The sequence below is a fragment of the Lathamus discolor genome, chromosome 5 (genome assembly GCF_037157495.1).
Source record: "Lathamus discolor isolate bLatDis1 chromosome 5, bLatDis1.hap1, whole genome shotgun sequence".
NCBI lineage: Eukaryota > Metazoa > Chordata > Aves > Psittaciformes > Psittacidae > Lathamus > Lathamus discolor.
The window spans coordinates 28,588,499-28,613,430 of NC_088888.1; the positions used below are offsets into that span (position 1 = coordinate 28,588,499).

At 35.0% G+C, this 24,932-nt stretch overlaps 1 protein-coding gene across 3 annotated transcripts in view; it reads right to left on the reverse strand.

The window, feature by feature from the left end:
* The window catches only part of SDCCAG8 (SHH signaling and ciliogenesis regulator SDCCAG8), a 117,530-nt gene that overhangs the window by 68,896 nt on the left and 23,702 nt on the right, over window positions 1-24,932 (reverse strand). For 2 of the 3 annotated variants that reach the window (XM_065680160.1, XM_065680158.1), the window contains exons 10-13: window positions 22,447-22,599; window positions 19,914-20,048; window positions 16,533-16,649; window positions 4,281-4,423 (exon numbers count right to left, since the gene is read on the reverse strand). In XM_065680160.1, the coding sequence (XP_065536232.1) occupies window positions 4,281-4,423; window positions 16,533-16,649; window positions 19,914-20,048; window positions 22,447-22,599 (548 nt within the window). The remainder of the gene's footprint in view (window positions 1-4,280; window positions 4,424-16,532; window positions 16,650-19,913; window positions 20,049-22,446; window positions 22,600-24,932) is intronic. The other variant, XM_065680159.1, reaches the window with a different exon arrangement.

Consider the following 24,932-nt stretch of genomic DNA (forward strand, 5'->3'; position numbering starts at 1 on the left):
ACCACAGGAACCCAGAGGTGGAATGACAGATTTATGTGCTTTATTTATTATACATGTAATACAAATTAGCGTAGTGGAGTCATTGAACTAGCAAGAAGGACACAGTAAGAAGGCTACAGCATTGGTAAAACCCACTCTACTTCCCAAGCCCCACTTTCTTAGATGTGCTGCTTTCTAGAGATCATATCATTTTCAAAAATAAGGAAGAAATCACATAATGGTGGGAAAAAAATAATCAAGAACTAAACCACCCGCTGACTCACTGTAATATAAACTTCAATCCCTCAAGGGATTCAGGGAATTCAGGGTAGCTTGATGGATCACCTGAACCCAAGATTCTTCTACTGTTTAGTAATTTTTTCCCACCTACAAGTTGACATTCAATACTGCTTGCAATGTTTCATATAAGCCAACAAGAACAGTAAAAAAAATTAAACTAAACTAAACCTGCTTCAATTCTACTCAATTACACCTCCTGGCAAATTTTATGCGACATTTCTGTCAAAAAAACCCTCAAACCATCCACCTATCTCCATGCCTGAGAAAATGCATGATGGCATAGAAAAAGTTCCATTTTGAAATTCAGTGATTCCCTCACTTCTTAAGATTTATTTAATTCCTTTGACATATGCAAACAGGAACTACATCTGCCTGCAACTGAAACAAATAATAACTTTGGAATTTTTTTTCAGAAACAAAAAGGAAAAAAAAATTAAGGATGACTGGGTTACACAAGAATAGTGAAAAAAAATTATTAAATTAGAAGACATGCTAAGATCTGAGCAAGTTGTTAACATCTTGCATCTTTTATGTGATCTTTTCTACTAGCATACTGACATGATTTTTAATGATTATTCTCTCATGAACCAAGAACAATAGATCTGTATGCTTTCTACTTTCTGAAGAGCAGATTCAAATAAGCTTTGTTAGCAAGACCCAACCTTGCCAAAGCGATGTCAATTTAAATTTGATTTCTTAAGTAATTTTGTAAGAGTCTCCTATCATACTAACTAATAAAAATAACAACAAAGCAGCAACTAGGGCAAAAAAATATAAATACTTTAAGCAAGCATGGTCAGTCTCATAGCATCGTGACATCTGCAAAGTTACATGACTGACAATCAAAACTACACAGCACAAGTTCTGTATTTCCCCAGTCATTTGAAGACATACAAATTAGAATTACTAACTAGATTCAATAGCAGGAAATGCATGTTAATAGCAAAGATTTCTAAGCAACATATTGCTTCAGGAAGAAAGGTGACAGGAAAAGGCAATTTTAAACTCTGTGGCAGTGGTTTAGAATAGCTAATTGTAACCTTTTTCTTGATTTTTAACAAGTACATTTTGTTAACTTGGAAGCTGTTTAGTTGGTAATCAATCAACAGTGTCTGAAAACTAGGATGCAGCAGAGAAGTGGGACTCCTGGAAAAGAGTGCAGTTCTGAAGAGCACTTTATGTTTTCTCATTAAGACATAGACTGCATGCTCTTTCTCACTTAAACCATTCCTATATTATTTACTGTCTCATTTTCATACATTAAAATCCAAAGTTCTTGTATTTGTTTTATTATTCTGTTTATTTAGAATGTCCATATATAGAATCAGTGAAAACTTTTCTCCTTAGTAAAATACTAAGACAAATAATTCTTTCTATATCACCTCAGCTACCCCTAATTTTTGCTAGAACAACACAGACAGGTCATGCAAGGCAACAGAAAGACTACACACAACCCTGTAACAGCAGTCCAGGCCTCCCTCAAGTCCAGTGTTGTGAGAGGACTTGGAGTGGACCAGCTGGTCCTTTCCTGAAAAGAGGGGAATCAGCAAGACAAGGCCAAGGCCAGAATACCCAAGAGATGCACTAAATCAGTGCAATTTCTGCGGCAACCTCCCACAGGCAGGACTCTGGAGCTTAAAATCTGTTTTCCTTGGCAAGTGCCACAATAAATGAGTCTAACCCCCATAGGATTGCTATTACCACTACCCTTCAAGTGAGTATTTCACTGGCACAGCTGACATTTGAGGTGAAGGGAATAAAGAATGAAAGATGGCAGACCATGAGTGAATAAAGTTCATGTGCAATGGCTATGGATGTACCAATCCATTAAAAACATACCGAGTTCAAAATGCAAAACTAATGCCACCAGAGACATATAACTTTTACACCTTCACTAATACAGAAAACTTGTTCTCGCAGCAGGTGATCTGAGAGAAACAAAAGAGTACAGACTGAGGAAGAGTTTCATTTCAGCAGCGGATCTTTGCCCCTGCGAAGGGAAAACAGACTACTATGCAAGAATATTTCTAACCCTGCCCTACCAATCTAAGTACATGGGCACAATGGGTAACAGTTCAGCAGCAATGAATCTCTCAGCTCATTTCCCACCCTGTTCTTCAACCATGACAGCAACATCACCTAGTGTATGCCTGGAAAGCAGACAGGCATCCCAAAGATAAGGACAGAAAAACCTACAAAGTATTATAGAATTTGGGGAATACCAAGAAGAATTCTCATGCTTCCATGTATACATTTTTCCAACAGTAAAACATCAGCACAGAAAACATTTCAATACTTATTAGCATACTTATGAGCAGAAGCCTTAACCTGAACACAAAGTATAAAGAAATACAGATCAGGACTTTGCAGAACAGCAGCTGCACTAGGTCAGACAAAGAAGCTGCAGCAGTTCAGCATCTGTCTCAAAAAGCAGACATCTATGAAATTGTATGAGAACAGGGCCACCACAGAACATTACTTGCCTAAAATACTGTTCCTAGCCTTCCATGATTTGCATCTCGGAAAATTCCCAAGTCAGAGATCATAGATTGAAAAGCTACCTGAATCATCTGTGTTAGGTACCCAGTTTTAAGTACCGTGCTGTGTAAAAGCAGGCAATAGTCCTCATTTTTACAAGCTGAATATTTTCACAAGAAAAAAAAATAAAAAGAAAAAAATAAAAATTGGCTAGTCAGATTTCCTCCAAGATATCCAGGCTTTACTGCATATAATCAGCCTTTTGCTAAAAGGAGCATGGTAAGCCATTTGGTTAACTATCACAACAAATCATTATTAATAAAGTTCTGCTAAATCCAAACTTTAGATATCTTAACAACTCACCCAAAACTTTTTTCAAGTTCATTAACCTCTAGCATATTTTTTCTCTAAATACAGGCTGTTAGAGTGGTACTTTCTTCCATCTGTTAAACAACCGTGCTCTGAATTACACAGAAATGTAGCTGAATAAAAAAAATGATTCATTGAATTTAATAGTTTAGATGAGGCCCTATTTTACTTCCATTTACTCAATGGCAGAATTCTCACAAAGCCCAAAGTATACAAGACTTGGAAAAACATGCAGACTTCTGTGAAGTGATAAAAATCTGAGGGTCCCCCCCTCCATGTAAAATTTATACTAACTTAGTTTTTTCCTTAAGGACTGAGTAAAAGCTGCCAGGTTTCTGGATGCTCACTCTTGCGGGAGCGGGATGACAGAACAAAACAAAAACCCCACCCCCAACCAAACTCCTGCAAACAATCAGACAATAGCATTTTCTGTGGCAAAAGGAAAAATCCCTGCAGGTACCAAAGCTCGAGCTCCAACGAACAATTGGTATGTTAACCTTTTGGTGCTTTCTAGAAATGTGTAATGAATAGTATGGTAAATAGCATTGGGAACTATATCCAAGGATGGAATATGGTCAGGCAAAATCTCACATCACACAGTGTTTGCATCGTACCACATTTCCACCAAGCAAGTGACATCCTCCTCACATATCAAGGTTACCTCCCATTCATAGAGTAATATTACCTTTTGGTTGTTTAATCTTCAGTGAAGATTTACATGACTATGTTCATTTACACATTCCTGGTCATCCCACTGCAGAAACCTCAGGTTATTAATCTGAGAATTCCTATGCTTAAAGGTGCTGTTGCACATGACAGTTTCAAACATTTAACGTATCCTTGGCCTACCAAACACAGCAACAAGATGAATGTAGTTGCATTCTTCCTTGCTCTTCTTCCTACCCAAATGCATGCCACCTCATTATCAGAGCAGAACATTACCTTTTTTTCACACCAGTAATTTACTGCCACAAATTATAGTTCATAACTCACTTTGTAGTTCATAACTCATTTAAATCTCCACTTCTAACATGACTGAGGGCTGCCCAAGCAGTCAGTGACTGCAAGTATCTATAACAACTGTGGGGAAGCCTGTGGTAAAAAAATTAGCAGAAAGAAATTGGTATTACAGCATGTAATAGGATAAGGGGTACCTGGTGAGGTGCAGTTGGTGCTCAGATTTACTCAGCATTTCTGTCAGTTTTAGGCACTCCTCTCTGGCTCCTGCCACATCCTGCTGGGCTTGTTGCAAACGCTGCTTATTTCCATTCAGCTCTAATTCCAGTTTTTCTATTTGCTTAGAAAATTACAGAAGCAAAGAGAAGGTATTTAAGAAATGCATAGAAAGGCATTTTAAGACAATAGATCTTAAGGTGATCAAAGCTCCTGAAAAATCATGCAATCTTTTGTTTTAGAACAAAAGTAGTTTGTTGATAAAAACTGCAAAACAAATTGCAATATTTGAAATTATATTCATATGAAAAGCTAAAAGGCATATCCATATTTAAAGACATTAATACACATCAATGTTGTTGACTTTACATGGCTTAAGAGATACATGCAATCAATCACTTTCTCATTTTCTCGTGTGAAGGCTTCTGTATTTCTTTCCCAAATTCACTGGGTTAAAAAGCCAGAAGGCAGCAGAACAGCAGCTATCTTCAAAAGCTGCTGGACATAGGAAAGGCAAAAGTAATGACCACAAGAACTATTTCTTACATATGCAATGACATGGGGATTCAGCTTCGTCATATTCACATAATATTATGCAAGAGAATAAAGGTAATTTTGTGATTTTACCATTATTGAAAATAAGTTATTTATGACTTGTAACTAAACACACCAGCTGTTGTGAATCTTAATATCACTAGTCCTTATATGCCAACCAAACATAGTAAGTCAATCTAATTTAGTTGATGAGCCCACTTATTTTAGAAATAGTGATAAGCAAGGTTCCATGACAGCATCTTTGGTTCCAGTGAAGTATATAGGACTTACAATCTCTAATTGAATCATCTTGTCAACCATTTAAACGTTTTTCACAATTATTCTCAGATGGAATGATTATGCTCTAAGTCCATATACAACATACGAGTACCTGTAGGAATACCTCAGTCACGTAATAGTATACTTTTTCCTAAGGATGCTTTTAAGGAGACTAGTGGGGTACAGAATAAGTTAACAATGTAATTTTATCATGCAGTAACTATTCCACACTAACTCCCTACATAAATATTTATCCACCATTGGGGCTGGAGGAACTTGCATGTTTTTCAGTTAACTAAGCTGTGAAAGGTCACTTGTAGTATGTGATAAAATTGTTCATATAAGGAGTCACTGCTGAATAGCTATTATACTTTAAATCCATACTATAACTTCCTTATGTAGACAAGCCTCACCATCTTCTTTAGTTAATGAAATTATGTATTCAAACATCCTACAAGAACAACCAAATGTAATTCGTTCCCAATATTTGCACTTGAATCACCTCTGTAATAAGTCTCTTTTCCTCCCATGAAAATGTTAAAACAAACTGCTCAGTCATGATGTCACAGACAAATACGAACTCTTCATCCAGAAAAAGGTTTCATAATGTTCCTTTTTTTTTTTTTTGTAATTTTGCTAATTACTTAATATACAGTTTTCCCCCCAAGAGAACGCAACAAAGGTTCATGAAGGAACTTTTGATTAGAGTTTGAATGTCACCTTGTTTTATCACATAGACCACCTAACAAATAAAATCAGTAATTCCAAGTTCAAATGCAAAGGTAGTGAAGTTATCTTCAAAATCAGTAGTACTCTTCCCCTCTAAAGAACGTAACAACCTATTGCCCTTTCAGAATATTTTAAAACCAGGTGTGCAAAGGCATTTATTTACATATACTTTGCATTTTCACTTATTTCCAGAAACTTTTGTATATTTTAAATAGAACAACGTAAGTCTCAGTGGGTTCTCTACACTCTATTCTGCTTAACAGCAGCAGCTCATTAACGTTATTTCTCCATTAATAGCAAATAGGGACACGAGTTCTTTACTGTCTTTACAAGTTAACAATAAGGAAGTTCTGCAACATTGTTAGAATTTGCTTTAAGAATACATCCATTCAGCATACCTTTAAAAAAACCAAATACACAAGTTAGTTGAAAAGCATCAACTAAGTATTTGAAAAAAGCACGGCCATGGCTGAGAACATAAATACACTCTAGATCACTCCTTCAGGGGAAAGTTTCGATGAACAGATGGGCTTTAACCATTGCCTCGAGTTAAACCGGCTCAGTCAGGTTTTGACACAGCCCCACAGAAGGGAAGCAAATTCCGAGTGCAAGAACCTCTGGTGAAAATGTTCTCCTTCCATCAACCAGATGTTGAACCTGCAGGGCTGTACCCAAGAATATGTCCTTCTGTTGAATTGAATAAATCCAAGAATTGAAATCATTTCAATTGTCATGAAAGTGCAGAGACACTCAGACAATGACACCTTGACAGGATCTTTAAAGATTCACAGTAGTCTTATGATTTCTGTAAGAAATGTCAGGAACGCAAACATAGGTTTTGAAGAATAATTTTACTTCTGCTATGAGTAATTCCAAAATTCAGAATCAACTCCTTTACACACACATACATGTGCTTGTGCATGTATATATATATATATATATATATGTATATGTATATATATATATAAAAATGCCAATACTTATAGGTGTTCAGAGTGTGAGATACATGAAAAGTAGGAATTCTGCAGAAGGATTCCGGCAATGACCATGGCAGAAACAGCAGAGAACCTCATGAGAAAGGGATGGCAGAAAAATGCCACCCAAGAGAAGAAGCTAACAGGAACTTAGAAACCAGGTATATTTAAGGATATCAACTAAATTCTTTCTTTTGAAACACCTGAAAACATTAATTGAAAATAATTTGGCTGGAGTCATGAATCACCATTCTTAAAACTGACAACCCATACTCTGAACGCTACATGTTACTTTGGTTTAAAATCTCAGATAACAGAATGAAAAAAATGAAGCCTCAGTACTTGAGACTTGTTCATACGATTTAAGCCAACCCTCCTCTCTCTTGCAAACTATAGCAGGCTAACAAATTATACTCTTATCCTAAAATATGGCGAGTCCAGTCCACCTTTAGGTCATCACAATTAATAACAACTTAGAATACAAAGAAATTACAGAACCAATTAATCTTCTTCACTAATCTTGAGGGGAACCTTATCCGGCAACATCTATCCAAAATTACTCAAACTACTTTTTCTGTTACATTTAGTTGCCATTTCTTCTACTGGAAAGCTACAAGCAGTTCTGTAGCTGCTATCTGGGCCCCAGCGAAATTGCAGGGAGAGAAACAGAAACAAAACCACCAACTAAAGTATTTTGTTGACAACTCTGCTTCTCATGCAGTGTTAATTTGATCCCTCAGTGCCTATCACCTGTGATACAGCTTTTTACATGATCAGAGAATATTTCTTCAAGGTACTTAACTTTTCAATGTAAGTGAGAGACAAGAGATGGAGCACAGAATTGCAAAAAGACAGATGACAATCTTGCATTTAAGAAAATCTGAAACAGATTTTCAGTATAACAAGGAACAGAATTATCATAATGCATACGTACAACAAGACTACATTAAGGTTGGAACAGGCAACTTCTGGTGCATAACTCCACAACTTTAATATTCTTAACTACTTCTGCACATAATTTTAAAAGTACTATTTAATCTGTCTTGCACTGCAGTTGTCTATAAACTTCCAGGAATATCAACAGGTGCTTTGCCATTGCAAGACAGCAGGTGAAACCTCACGAAGAGAAACATCATTATTGGTAAGCTGAAACACATCAGCATAATTCTGCATGCATACCCCATTCAGCTACAAGAAAGAAGTTTTACTAAACAAAAATTAAAGCGATAGTGAAACATCACTGCAGTAAGATTTTGTTCTAAAATAATTACTCTTTTTTCAGTATTAACACTTTATATTTTAAGTTTTTCACTTTGAAGCATATAGGACCCTTCTATATTTTTTCCAAAAAGCACTTAAATAAGTGTTACAACTCTCATTCATTAGTTTATGATGAATTTACAAATTATCTTCTGATTTTCACAATGCAGATTTAGGTGAACACACCGAAGATGCTCATTCAGTGACATAAATGCAATTTACTGGAAAACATAAATGATGATTTCTCAAACATGAGATCAACCTTCAAATATCCTCTTCATAAATTATCTGAAATTATCTTCAGCTAACAATACTTATGTATGTGGTAAAAATGTGCTGTTTAATTAACCAGACATCTCTATCTCTAAAAAATCTGATAAAATGAAATAATAATTTCACTCAAAACAAGCCAAATTAAAAATTAAAATAATTGTTTAATTCTTTTCATACCGATACTGATTCTATTGTATACAGAAAAATGCAACTTTAAATTCCAAAGTAGCAGATGTTTTTCATAGAATTTTGAAAAGCAGCAAACTGACAGAGAAAACAAATGTGGGCTTTTTTTCTAAAGAAAACCAAATGAGAATGATTAAGCAGTGATAAAAGAACTTGTACTCTGAAATAAATGCAAAACCAACTTTAAAAGACCTTTAAAAAAAATGAAAAATATACTAAACCCAAATGATTTATGACATCCACTGTTATTCCAAGTATGCTCACACATCAGGTAAGAAAAGATACAATATAACCTGTAAAATAAATTGAGCACTGACTATACCATTGCCCAAATTCTGCAGGAAAATAATTCTGGAAGAAGAAAATATTTTTGTGAATTTACAGTACTTTCTTTTTGTTTTGTACTACTTTCTTCACCATTACTAAAAGCTTTAAGGGGCATAAAACAGAACCAAAAAATTAGAAGAATAAATACAAAGTAATAAAAAGTGAAGTATAATTACTGTGGTGGTTGATATTTGCAGGTACATCCCCAAAAGGCAATCAACATCTATAAAAGCATGTACAGTTCAAATTAACACACAGTAAAATTTTACAGGCCTCATGCTCACATGCTTAGTTTCATTTACTAAAGTAGTCTTTCAAAGCAATGAGATCACTGTACAGGACTGAGGCTGTAATTAAGGTCTTTCCAAGAGGTGCCACTGATATGGCCATTCACATAAACTTAAATATTATATATAACAGTAACAGGAAATTTTTGCACTCTTTAACACTGATCACAATATGTTGCCTTCTTTACTGTCTGATATACTAATTAATCAGGGACAGAACAATCATACCCTATTATGAAAAAGAATAATAATACTAAAATTAGTGTTTTTTAAAAACCAACAAAACGAGACTATGTTTTATTAGCAAGAATTTGACGTATTTTATTTGGAGGAAAGACGGCTATCAGTACGGACTGATGCAGCAGGGGTCAGTTGCAGTCATTTCTATCCTAATCCTGATATCAATCAAGCAACTCTAGGTTCTGAGTGGTCTCTAAACCTCAGACCTCCCAGGCATGGCCATCTGACATAGCATATTGCACCTGAAAAACTATCCAACTTTTTAAAGAGAGTTAAGGCCATCATGAGGTTAACCCCCGCCACGTCCCAACAATGTTTTTCTCTCTTCTGCACTCTGTACGAATTACTGCTGCATTCAAATTTGAATGAAGATAACAACGCAGTTATGGAAACTAAACTTGGTTTTAAAGGAGAACCTCCTTTCTAAAAGCAGATTTATTATAAAGCTAAGAAGATATACAAATCAATAGTACAAAATAAGAGACACAAAAGGCTTAAAAGAGTCCGCAGAGATGAACTCTTTCAAAGAGTTCAGTTCACAAAAAACATAAAACAACTGCAGATTCCACAAATCATTTAGCCCAAAACAGGAATCTGAAAACCCTTCCTGACAAACGCAACTAGCGTGAGCAGAAATACAAGAAGTAACCCCAATAACACACCTTTAACAGATTTTCCTTACCGCTGCCTCACAAATTGTTTGGCTTCTAAAGACCAGAGAGACAAGCAAAGCCATAACCTAGGTAAGCAACACCGGCTGCAACTTATTGAATGGCTGTTATTCTAGCCTGATCTGGTGGGACTCTTCCTCAAAGAGAAGTAGTTTTGTGACCACCTTGTCACTTGTACTGCAAAGAAATGTACCGGCAGCTGGCAGTACCGTGACACCCCAGTACTGTGACACCCAATGTGCTCCACTAAAAGGCAGAGCCTCAAGATGAGAGCCATTACCTACGCAAAGGTCAACAGCCACACACACTCTGCTTCCAAAAAGTTTGGGGATTAACAGAGACAGGACCCTGCTGTTTGCTAGGAAGAGCAGAGATGCTAGAAGCGCTTCCTGGGAACAGCATGTAGGTGGGATGCTCTAAAATGCACACATCTTTAAGTCTTGTTGAAGTAAACTTCCTATCTGTAATTGTTAGCTGAAGCAAGAAAAAAATCACGCTGCTAAGTATATATGAATACACACACACAAATTTTTTTAATTAGCAATAATCTTAGGTGCCTGTCATTACTCAAACTCTCAAAGAGCAACATGGCCCCTGGATACTGTGGATAAATACCCTGGGAAACAGACAAGAATGAATGGCTGAAACATGCTATACAAGGATTTTACCTCATTATTTCCCTGAAAATATCTGTTTTCAATTTGCCAAAATATTTGGACTGCAGTACTATTTCACGAACAAAACTTCCAAATCCATGGAGATTACTACAGTCACATTTTAAAAGACAACACTGCTGTACTAGAGATTAGCTCATCAGCCATCAGCAGAGATAAGAGAGTGATTTTGTTCCACAGTGGAACAAGAGTTGGTTTGGTTTTTCTAAGGGATTGCTCTGGGGAGCTGGGGACAAGCAGAATGGGGTGGTGCAGAATAGATGGTTTGCTTGATGATAAAGGAATTTCAGAAAAAGAGAGATGCATGGGGAAAAAAAAAAAAAAAAGGAAGGAGATTACTCCTACTTCATTACTGAAAAATAGGAGAGAACAAAATTTCCTTCTTTTATCTTTTCAGACATACATATTTTTTCCTGGAGATCATTAAGGAATAGCTGGGAAAAAAAACTATGCAGTGACAATCAACAAGTGATAATCAAGGACTTTTACACTCGTTTTTTTCTGATCACTGGGCCAAGGACTATTGATAAAGCAACTATTTTCTGAGTCTAAGAAAAAAATAAAAAAAAACCAAACCCCAACAAAAAACCCAACAGAAGAAAACCAATTCTATAACAATATACCAAGAACTATACAATTATTTTCCTACTTTGAATAATATTTAATGCACATAAATGATTTTCTCTTTCCACACACTGATGGGGTGACATCACACTGGATGACAGAACCTGCATCAGGATTACACGGGCCAACTACACCTCTGAACAATAAAATCCCGATTACCAACTGGGTCATTCCTCCTAGCAGGCCAGCTGCTTAGGGGAAGCAGACCAGTACAGAAACATAGACACACACTACAACAGAAAATTTTACTACTGGGAATCCCAGTCCCAAGGATTGTTTTTATGGAAATATGACAAAAAATTTAATGAAGGCTGCTCATACCACTGATACTTCAGGAATGTGTGGCTGACAGAGGAAAGCAGTGCCACAGCACAGCAGCAGCAGCCATATCACAACTGCAATTAAACATTTTTGTTACATATTAAACATTTCTTTTGTTACATATTACAGATCAATGTTGTAGATCAATGATTTTCCTCAAAAATCTTGAAATGAGCTAATAAGTTCAGTTATAAAAAAGAATTGTGTTTCTCCTGAACAGGTCAGAAATGCCTTACTAAAGCAAGGCATAAAGTACTATCATTTTACCCATTTTCAAACTAGTGCACTGAATGCCCAAAACTGAAAATGAGACATTAAAAAGAGGTCAGTACAGCAAAGGTTATCACATTTTCTTAATGCTTTCTTGTCCAATAGCAATTTGGGTTTGCTACTTTTAAGGCAGACCAGGTAAGAAGACCTTTTGCTACTCAAGGTCAGACCAGGTAAGAAAATTTGATGCTAAAAGTTCCAAGCTATCTTCTAGGTTTTAAGTTATTCCTCCCTGCCAAAGAGTATTCAAGAATGTTTATTGATTTAGCAGAGTTTCCTTTCAAAACAGAACTTCCAGAGCATCTTTTTAAAGTAATGAGGTCACAAAATTGTAGGTATAGGACTGCTACACAAATACACGTAACACATAATCCTAACCTATCTTAACCAGTATTATTAAAACCTAAGTTTCAAAACATCTGGTGATATCCTGAATGTCCCAGCTTGTGAAAAAAAAATAGTATTTCAAAGCCTGACTCATGGAAGCCTGATACCTATTCTAAAGACACTTCAGTGAATCAGTGTCTTTAGAAGGTTGCAGTGGTCTTGCATCAGGCACTCTGCAGCATTTCCAGGATCATACCCAAATTCTTGGCCTGCATTATTTCTGATGAAGACAGAGTCAGTAATCTCTCCACTTACAGTGTCTAAATTAGGTTACTATAAATCACGAATTTATGACAAATGAGATAAACATTCCCAAAATACCCTTTGGCAAAATGCATTTGGACAGCAATTTTGCCAGATTTTTATTTGTATGCAAAATTGTCAGTCTATAGTGTACAGAGACATCATTTAGGCTCTGTCATACTACACAAAAATGCTTTGATGTGTAGCTCTTTCCAGTCGTATAGGTTGTGCATATCAGTGATGCTCCAACTTCTTTTTATTTGGGCTCATGAACCTCCATACACAGAACTCTTTCTTAAAAATCATTCTAGAGCTTTTCTTTCTGTCGCCTACAAGGTAGGCAACAGAATTCTGTAATCCCCTGCTTCAAATTGTGTTTGCCCAATTTAAAAGTCAGTATTAAAGGAATTACTTTTTACAGGTTAAGATTACAAGCTTGGATTTATTTCTACACAAAGAATTTATCTGATATGTCAAAACATGGCAAAATGAAATTTAAAACCCTCAGTTAGTTTCTGAAGCTGGATTTAACATGTCCTCTTGCTTTATTACAAGGAGACCCCAACTCCCCGTAGTGCAATGCTACCGGTCAGAAAAATCTAATAAGGATGACACCCAAATTGGCTGGGACTACATGAACCACTACTGCAAAACTGTTTTCACTTTCACATGCTGAAACTTGCAAGATTTTATAAACCAAGTAAAATTGATTTACAGACAAACAGAAAGCAAATTATTAACAGCATAATTCATTTTTATTTTTCTAACACAGAGCAGAAAAGAGCAAGTGATGCTAATTTGAGAAAACGATTTCATGGTGTCAGAAGTCTGATTTCTATTAAAAATGCACAAATTATGCCATGCAGTGCTTCCAAATTCACCGAAAAAGTATTATAAAAGTGAAGTCCTGCTGTGTCAAATATGCCACATAATTTTTGTTCTGATAACAGCTATTTAGGTTAGGGCGTGACTTTTCTCTGATATAGCTGTGCTAGTACAACCCCTAGTGTGGACACAGTTTACTGCCATGAAGGCATTATACTTGTATAACTTACAAAGCTTGCTCCTAAGAAGGAAAAGTATTAAGTAAGTCACTGTTATTTCAGCACAGCTACATCCACAATGGGAGGGCTGAGAGACAAAAAGAGAGGGCAGTAGGTTATGCTACTTTGTAACATACTGGGCCAGATGAACAGATGCAGTGAAACTGTTTGGTATATGTCTCTCTCCCCATACCTCACTCCATAATCCTGATGTTAATCAGGATCATGATGGATGATATTACAAAATGCTTATTCAATTTAAATGATAACATTGCTTATTACTTTTTAAGTTTTAAGAAATATTCACATCAAATATTAATAGGCAATCATACAAAGGTGCCAATATTTGTTATTAGTCCTGAGTAATAAAGATAAGAAAAGAGATATTGAAATAAAAGAGATTCAGACCAAAGATATATACTCCCTTTAATAAATCCAGTTTTGAAGAACTTTACAAACACCAGTGTATGATAAATCCACGTCTGTATTTACTGATGTATCCGATGATCCTGAATCGTACATATGGGGATTTCTGCCTATTCTGACACACCTGAATAACTTTACATATAGTGACTTTTAAAACGGGATTAAACTAAAATACATCTTTTAAAAACACAATTAAAAACACAACCATGCCTCAAGAAACAGTGAACTCACTTTCAGTATATATCAAAAGACAATACGAAATAGAACTCTTTGTTTTTACAAAAGAAAAATGCACCATCTAATACAGAGTTAACATAGAATTAACACAAAAATACTCATACGTTATTGTCTATTTAAAAAAATAAATATGTGTTTATTACGAACAGATGGTGGCAAAGGAAGGTACCAACTCTGTCTCTTAGCCAGAAGGTCAGGTCATGGCTGAGGGACCAAAGAACAACTACTGTTTGCTATTCAGTGTCATATAAGATGAAACATTTTAGGATTTTCTTTAAATACAAACATGTATGCAATTTTTTCATTTCATTTAAATGAAATAATTGTCAATGACTTACTAACATCTGTTAAAATATGATTTAAAAAAACTTAACAAAACCACCCCAAAAAAACCCAAAACCACAAAAACCCCAACCAAAAAAAAACCAACCACACAAAAAACACCCAAACAACCCCAAAAACCAGCCAAACCAAAACAAACAAAACCCAAAGCCCCAAAATGTACATACACTCTTTTTGGCTGCCTTTCACCATGTTAAATAATATTAGAACCTATACAGAACTTTCTTGGTTACTAGAGCCACAGGTATAAAACAGCTACTAGATGCTGAGCCTGAGAATTTCATGGTTTTCCTTTTTTTGAGGAACTAACAATCGTATTTGAACAATATAATTATTTTCCATAAATACTGAATTACTCTAATAATCTTTGCTTATAGGAACTCCCCCTCCCATCGCTTCATTTCATATCAAATTATAAATCATCACATTTTGGTATATTCATTCCCGCACTGAACAAAATACCAGTATGTCGATACAGGAGGTTAAAATATTTTGTTAAATTTTACAATTTGTTCAAAAGGCAATCCTGAAGCAAGTTGGAGAATAGGATTTAAAATCCAAGATACTTCTTCAAATATCTTATTAAACACATCTTGTTTTATTTGTATGCCAAGATTATGCCAACTCTTTTATCTGTGATATCTGTCAAGACACAGACGACAAGCCTGTTTTCTGTTTTTCAAAGTGTCCTTGGGCCTAAAGGATGCAAGAGTGAAAAAAAAAAGCCACCCCTGAAAACAAAATGCTTTAAGGCCGCTGTTTTTCTGTGCTGTATGATTTTCCATACATACTGAAGAGTTATTTTATTAAATAAGCTTCTCTTTCGGATTTTTAGCTTCTGATTGTAATTTGAATTAATATTGCTTCTAGCTTAAGATCGTACTTTATTAAGTTAAAAACTTACTGTCCTACAGGAAGATTTCGGGGAACTGGTAAACGAAAACATAATTTTAGAAATACTGCATTTTTCCCTACATATATTCTTACAAAAGAATGAATTTGTTCACTTATTTACAAGAAAAAAGAATTATTTAAAACCTATTGGATAGGCTGCTCTAATAACAAAATGCATATTAAAAAGAAGTACCCTAATGTGCATCTTATACATCTGTGTATTCAGAAGATATCAACTCATGTGGAAATCACAACTTATGAAGGAATAACTGGAAGTTTGAATACCTAGAGAAAAACAGACAGAACCTCAAGAAAAAGGGCACTTCAAAAGCTGCAGATTGCACCTGTTTAAGCTATTTGCCAAGTATGTTGCAGGTTACTCTAATAATCTTTCTTACTGCATGGGATGCTTTCTCACAGACTACCTGTAAGGCATGTACTGGTTTTTGAATTATAATAAACCACAGTTTTAGATAATCAACAATTAATGCCAGGTGGAATTTTAATATAGTCATTTTTTCTAGAAGGCTATTTTTGTTTTGTTTTAAACTTTTCTATGAATCCCAGCATTCATTAACCTCAAATCTTTAAAGAAACTGGAAGATAAATGATTTCCATTGTTGGTATTGTTAGGTTATACTTAGTCTTTAATGTTCTGTCAGGCTGCATGTACAGGTAATTATGTGTGGATTTATTTGTGAGAAAAAGGGTATAAGCATATGTATACAGTACATACAATTTAAGTACACTGTATGAATACATATGACAGAGTAATTCTACATGAAAGCATGGGATGAGTATTATGTAAAACTGAACATACTAGGGCTGACAACAAGAATAAGATAACCAAGAGGTATTGATTTAATGGTAATAGCTGGCTTGTTGCCATTAATTTAGAAACCATTTAACAGTAATAAATGACCACTATTAGAAAAACGAATCATTCCAGCTTCTGAAATAACCCTACTTAGGCTTCTAATAACTGCAAAGTTATAGCAGTATTATCTCTTACCTGGTCCTTAATTTCAAGCTCCCTTATAGTTTTTGTTCTGTACTCTCTGAGCTCCTTTTCTGCCTCATCCTTCTTCATTTTGGTTTGATTCAACTGATAGCGCATTTCTCCACACACCTGTTAGATTATACAGACAACATGATCTGTAGCTTGAAGAATCAATAGCCCAGGGTTTGCAATTAGATCTTTTGGTGCCCTCTACAGGTCATTTAAATGCAACATATTTTAATTTACAGATATTTTAAGACTACATATGGTAAATGTTTTTATATAAAAAAGTGGATCGGAATGCTCTATATGGTCATTAAGTTTGAAATATGCAGTGCCTTCTAGATTCAATTATATTTGGATCAAGATTTTGCTAAGTATAAATATTTATGCTGTAAATGTATGTGCTACTAAATACAGTTAAACTACACTTGCTGGGTTTATAGTCTTCTCCCTTTCTCTATAAACTCCCAAGGAAAAAAAAATAAATACGTGAACACTTTCAAAACCTAAAAGTTTCAAAACTAGATCTATCACACTCCCGTTTAAGGACATAATTTCTTATCTTGCCACTTCACCACTGTTAAGAAAGAAAATGTTTAGATGTTAATACACTGATTTTTAAAGTTAGATCAGAGCATTATAGACTTACTGCAAACTGAAGACAAATTCTTTGAAAACACAGCTTAATTCATATATGTGCATGGGCCAGAAGAAAGGGATCAAACCAACATTTAAAGAAATGTAGTATCACTTCTACAAAGACAATAATTATTCCCTGTGTTTGGGATGTTCATTATGATACCTACTCATTCCTTTCTACCTGAAGGCAGCTCAACTTCAGAGTCTGGGTAGGGTTTAAAGGAAAGAAAGAAAAAGAAAAAACCACTCAACACCAACCCCTCCCACAACTTTCACAGCTGCTGTACAGGGATGTTATTCTCCCATTTCCCACTCTAAGATTTTTTTAAAAGATTCTATCTGATCTTATCTGTTGGGAATGGAGAAGGATGGTGGATAAGCTGTCCCCTTTTTGTCCTTATCCTGTGCAATCACCTCCAATCTGTGCCTGATCATTTCACCTTAATAAACCAAGCATAAATACATGCACATTCCCTAATGAGAACCCAAATGTGTTTACTTGCAGCTACTCTTAAAGAACTTCCTTTCCAACTCACTCTGCTTCCCTGCCCCACTTAGGTTCTTTCACCGGACTTGCCTCCTAGACATGCACATTTTTAATTTGCTGCTACAATCATCTGCGCTTTTCAACAATCTCCTCACACAAATTCTACAAGCAAAATTAATTTTTGTTTTTTTTAGTCTCACACCTCATTTTCACTATTTTTTTTCCTTCTTCTTATAAAGAAAATAAGGGTAAACTTAAATATGCATACCACAATCAAATCACCTTAGGAAAAAAGAAAACCAGTTGTCACAACTTTAAGAAGCAGCATCACTTACAAATTCAAAGGACAGCTTGTGAATTCAGCCCTGTTGCAAATAACACAAGGTAGCAAATGCTCTGAAGATTGGCAAAGTTCTGAAGCACGATTAATTTTTTTTTTTTTTAATACTGAAATACCATTTGCAACTAAAAAACCCCTAAGATGCAACTGCATAGATTGCCAATGCTGTCTTTCTACCTCCTCCCTTTGTATGAAGGATGTAAAGAAGTGCAATATGTCACTTCCTCTAAGGAAATAAGCTGTCCTCGCTTTTGGCTCCCCCATACATTGCACAAAATGAGTAACGCAGAAGAATCAGCAGATGGTGCTGTCCTAATAATGGATTTTTTAGTCTCCTTGTAGTTCAGAATGAAGGAAAGAGATTCACTCCAAACTTTCTTCCCCTGACTTCTGGTGCAAGCAGAAAAAAGTATTTCAGATAAAACTCGAAAGGAAAAATGTTACTATTTGCTGTTTATAATAATGGCAAACTGAGTTTGGAAATAAGAGTCAGATTCACAAGCGGACACAGATGTTGCTTACATGGCCAATGAAAAAGGTCAGGGTGATGCCCATAGTCCCAACAGCTCAGTGGTCAGAACATTTCTCCAGGATGTTTGAGTCTTCTCAATTCAGTACACAAATGCAGTTTTGCAATCTCTTGGGACAATGCAATAAAAACACAGCATAGCTACTGCAAAGTGGCCACCTATTCAACTTTGTATTGATTAATATTAACTGATAAGGGGACTGGAACCACAATGTCACTCTCCTAAGAGACAGCTTCAAATCAATAGCCTATAAAATTGTTCATTCCAGACCAATGGACATTTATACCTAACACCTTTCTTACCCTCTTCAGCCCCATAAGTGGTGCAAGTAATCTGTGAACCCACTCTGAAAATCAGAAGTGTGTTTCAGAAAAGGTAAACTGCACCATTTTGACAGTCTTGAAATGCTCCCTCATTTGTTTTTCAGCTGAAGTTGAATTAAATTTTCTAATAAGTTTGGAGGACTTCTTGCTATGCATTTTCTGCAATACTTTCGGCTATTTCTACCAGTAGGAACAGCAGAAGAAGACAGGAACTGTTGAAAACACCTCCAGAAGTCCCTAGAGGCCTAAAGAATTAATTGTTCCCCAAAACCTCTCAATTAATGACATGGGAGACAGGATTTGCCCAGGATTATTCATAAGGTATATACATTTCAAGAGGCTGTAACAAATTTGAATTCTCAGATTGTCTATTCTACAGAAATTCAGCAGCCCCTCATCTCCACAAAGTTGAAGTTATTTCTATCACAAGTGAATGATGAAACTAAGCTAATAAAACTAATCATTTTAACAATGTGTCATCTCCCAGCATAAATTTTGAATGGCAATTGTTTTTCTTTCTCATGACCCACATTAGGGCTCTAATAGATTGAGAAATGTGCAGAATGAAGCACCCAGAAGTGATACACATATATAGATGGATGTTAAGCTATAATTCTTACTAAGATCTCTTTTTAAAAGGCATACCATCAGTATTAACAAATAAAGCAGTATAATACATACAAATTCTACAGAAGAGTATTTGAAAAACAGTGATTTGTTTAAGCACCGCATGTCTCAGAGACATCAATTATGAGACAGTGTTGACTACTATACTGCCTCATTCCCACCAAATGCAATTTTTAATGAAACTCCAGGTTACAGTTTTAAATAGTGGTCTGCTTGGTCTGCAAGGTAGAAAGGTCAGCTTTTGCATCACAAGGTGACTTGGCAGACTGAAAAAGTTATCTTTTTACTTGTAAGACTGTGTCTCTGTGATATTCAAATGAAGTTTGTATTTCTCACATGTTCTTTTCCAATATGGAAGAAAATGCAGAAAGAAAAAACTTCTCATCTTTCAGGTCACAATGATAAGGAAAATGAAGCTCAATAATCATTTATAAATGCACCTACCTTATTCATCTCCGTTTCATGAGATACAAGCTGATGTTGTGATTCTTCTAACTGGTTAGCTAGGGAGTTCTTTTCCCTTGCAATTCTCTCTACTTTAGCCTCCACCATGGCCACATTCTCAGACATGGCTGTGACCTGCAAAAAGTCCAAAAACATTGTAATGGTGCAGCTTGATCAACCACAGATCTAAATCTTGGGGGACTTTCTACTTAAAGGCAACTGTACACAGCCGAAACACATAGCATTAAAAATGTAATAAAATGTTAAATATATAAATTAAAATATAGATAATATAATTTTAAAATATAACAGAATAGAGCTAAATGATTTTAACAACAGGTTCATTATTTTGAATTAATTTATCACACAGTAGTTTATTTGAAACTTTTCATCAACTGGACTAGTCTCCACGACTTGTTAATACAGAGAAAGCATCAGAAGCAGCTAGTTGTGTTAGTCTTGCAGCTGTAAATGTACTATTTAACACCTTCTTACCCACCCTTATGTAGATGGATTTAAACTGAATCATGTGCCCCTGGCTAAAGAAAACTGTCATTGCAATTACAAATGATCATTTAATTTTCAAGTTCAGAAAGCATTTCAGCACTACAGTTCAATGCATGACATACAAAACCCATAAAAATAGTATGTTAAAAATTCTAAGGTAATTCAGATCAAATTCTGCTGAATGGTAAAAAAGTGTAACAATAAAACAGAGGCAGTGACCCTTCAGCCATTTACACCTGAAACTTATTAAGTGGAAATTATGGTGTCTGACAGTTCTAGGTTAATTTACAAGAATTCAAAGCCAAACGTAGAGGTTTACACATTCATAACTATCTTTCACTCATTAGACAGCCACCTAATTTATGTATCATAGCACTTCTCCCCTTCAAACAAGCCACTTCATAAAGTAAGCGATAAAATATTGACAGGCAGGTTGCCTTGATGCACAATATACAATTTCTACCACCTCATAATCCTGAAACAAAAAAGTAGTTAATCATATATAGGCATAAATCATGCATATAAATCATAGTTTTCTACAAAGTTATCCCTTATCTTTAGCTTCCACGCATCACATCATCGTGTCATTATATGTTATTTAATATCTTTATAGGATTTAAAGACTGCAACTACTCAAAATGGGTATCAGTTCTAGTAAAACACATCTCAGTGGGTGTTGAAAAACAAAGTAATGTGATGACATGAAGTGAATTATTCTACCAAGAAATGGTATGAAATGCTTGCCTATAGGCTGTATTTTGGAGTGCATAATCTGTTCTAAAGCAGATCTGTAACTGAACAACTAAGTGCATATGAAGGATAATTCCAATAGATAGCAAGTACTCACACAAGGAATTGCTTACTAATGTCTCACTGCCTACCCTGTAAGGTTATTTTTTTATTTCTGTTTCTCTGACAACAGGTTTCCGATGATCACTTTCAACAGCTCACTTTCTTAAATATCCCTTAACCTCTATCACTGTACTTAATTCCTGTTTTCATATTTGGAACTAGAGCCAAAGGCTTTTGACTTCCTGTAGCAGCTCCAAAACATTATTCTACCATCTCATAATACCAGAAATACAACTATATCGCCTTGGTTTAAATAGCTTTCTGGCCATTTTACAAGTATAACACTACTAAAGAACCTCCTCTTTTTTAAACACTTAAATAGTTTACCCTGTTGAGTCTCTGACCTCTGTACAGGAGGTAAGTACTCTCCTGACTTTATAAACTGTATGGCTTATTTCTAAAAAAGAGCCCTAAAATATGGAAAAAGTCTACATTGAGAAGAGAAATTCACTATATTGTTTCCAAACCTCCCCCCGAAAACGGTTGAAGAGGCTGCACATCAAACAAGCATGAATCCCACTAATTCATGGAGCATTTATCTCTCTACTTTTCTTTCCATTTCTTTCTCCAATTGCCTTAGAAGTGAATCCTGTTAGCATGATGTTTCCCTTATGATGAGACAGATTCTGCCTCAGAGATTTTATAAATATCAGTAAAAGTGATAAAAGAGATTCTAATACATTTCTGCAGGTGGTCAAATTAAGCATATGGTAAGATTACTCTGAAAAACACCATATTAGAATGCAATTATATATTACATTATACTGTAACATTAATATATATGCATATGTAAGCTCAAAGTAGCAAAGAATCCTAAATGTGACATGTGCTAACTTCTGAACACTTGCCTGTCAACCTACATAATCTTTAGAAGAAGGCAAGTACAAACCTTGCATCACATATTACTTAACCCTACTTTGACAAAGTGCGTTAGAAAATATGCAAACTAAAATAAAATGTACAATATCAACAATTTACTACATATCTAGTTATATAAAAATCCAGTTGTTCAAACTCATGGGATCACTTATTTATCTCTGCTTTAAAGCAATAGTAGAAGTGATTTACTGAGTTCTCAAATCTAAAACTAAAGCAAAATGAAGGACAATCAAACAAAGTTTGAGGACAATATGCTCATTGTAATATACAAATGAAAAAAAAAACCAACTCATACCATTGCTGTCAAGTCCTCCTTTTCCTTCTTCATTTCTTCCCACAGTGTTTCTTTTTCATCAGTCATCTTATTTAGCTGGGCAGCTAATTCCCTTTCAAGACGATTCTTCTGCCGTTCCATCTTACTTTTCAGCTGCTCACACTGGAATAGAGCCTAGAAAAAAACCCCTTATTTTTAAAGTGGAAGAATCCTAAAATTTTAAACAAACGTAGTATTTACCTAATGCTTTCAGAGAAACCAGTTTGCTGTTAGAAAGGATGCCTTTTGGTTTTTTACATAGTTATTCTGATGCTTATCCATACCCTACTATGTTAACATCCAGAATGCGACTAACAAATTGAAAACAGATGTATATGTTTGTATGTATATACATTCCTTACTATAATTTATAAGTCTAATTTATTTTAGGAGCCATGGCAAAGATGGAAGCATTTTCCAAGTTATATTTTCCAAATAAGTAGCTGTTCTTCCAAAACTAAGATGATTATTTGCCTTGCATTTAAAATTTCAGATTTTACATCACTAAAATGAGCCTCCAATATTTGATTCCTTGCAAACACTGCAGTTACTACATAACTGAAGGAAAAATAAACAAGTAAAGTATGTGCTTCACTTGTTCTCCCCCTAAAGTCAATTACTAAGTGCAGAAGGCCAAGAAGAAACCTGGAAAAAGTAAGCAAAGATACAAAGAAGCAATTTTTATTTTAGTTTAATTTAGTTTCATGTTTGTTAAATAAAAATTAATTCTACTGAAAACTCACAGATGTCCTGCTTAATTTGAAGTGCTAAAACATAGGTTACAGATGTGTTTTCTACCAAAATAGAAGAAACATTAAGTTTATATGCAAGAAGCACAGTAGGCACTATCTTCTAAAAAAGCTAAGAAAAAAAACACCAAACAACAATCTATGCTGATGCATCCCTGCCAAAGAGATAAGAGTTGAGTGTTATATCAGTTTAAATCAGAAATGCACTACTCCATTAAAAGTAAATTGAAGTATTTGAAGCACCCTTAAGGCAGCTTGCTCGTGCAAGAGTAAACTAGATTTCATTTAATCATTCCACCGATATTCAGCATATCCTATTTCAAGGAAGCTAAAGTAACCTCCTCCTAGGAATCCTACCTTACTACCCTTTATTTTCAAAATAGTCTTTTTAAACTGCTTATTTTTATTTTACTCAAAGCCAAACCTTTATATCCAATTTCCTTGGTGTTGGGCTGTTCGTGAGGGAAGCAAAGTAAACCATAATTTTTAGAGAATGCTTTAACAATCTCCATCAGGTTTATGTCAATTCTGTGGGATTCTCCTCAGGGTCTCTTTCCTATCCCCCACCAAGGTAGTCTTGTTTTGACTACATAATGAGCAGTTCAAAAAGTTATTCTTCCATTTATACTGAAAATACATTCCTGGATTTGCTTTAACTATTGAAGTTTACCCTTACCAGATCTCTTCCTTGCTCTACAAATTAGGCAAGAGGCCACAAACTGGAGACAGCCATAAAACAAATAAAAAAAATAATGGCGATTTCAAGTGATAAGCACCTTAGGTTAGACTGTCAACAGGGTGATGAAACTGCAGTTAAAACATTTGGAAGCCCAACATGTTAACTCCTCACTTTTCTCACACGACCTGTTCTATTGGATTCCATGTTAATTACAAAGAAAAAGACTTAAGAATAGGACTTACCAAGAGAAATACCATTATATATATAAAAAAATCTAAACTAATGCAGCCTAAATTAAATATTACTTCATGTTCCTTTATTTTACAACAGCTTTTGAGCACGGGAAATCAGACTACTATTCATTCTTGTGTACAAACAGCACTTTGTACTTCCTTTCTGCAGTGACGAGAGTGGCCAGTAGAGACCCTACAAAGTTGTTTTCTTTATGTAGAAGAAACAGTGTAGGTATAAAGAGCCATTTTATTAAAGGTTTTACCAACTTGTCTTAGTTTTATTCTTAGGCCACATTTCTAACATGACCTAAACTCAATAAAAGTTTATAGATGTTTTCTTTTTAAATATTAAAATAGATTTCTAACACCAAATGAAAAAAAGAGGACGATCAGATAACTTCACTTTATTACACAGAGAAGGAACGTATTTTGAGCAGTTTTCAATAGCAATTACAATATTGGACAACTGTAGAACCCACCCTAAAAAAGTTAACAAAGAAGCAATTTAAAAATTTAACTTCTCAGGAACAGGATGTGACAGGTGAACAGTGGGCTCAGAAGGATTCTTTCTCTCTTCAGTAAAAAACAAGGAGCTGTAATACTCTGAAGTTAAATTTAAAATGCATACAGAATTTCTAAATTTCATTGTTTCCCCCTCCCCTTTAAGTTTATAGTTGAAGACCCTACACATACACACAGAGTCTTGCAGCATTAGACAAATAATACCAATTTGATCAATAAAACAATTATATAAATCTTGCCCACTATTAAAAATGACAGCATTTCATTTGAAACAAACAAACAAAC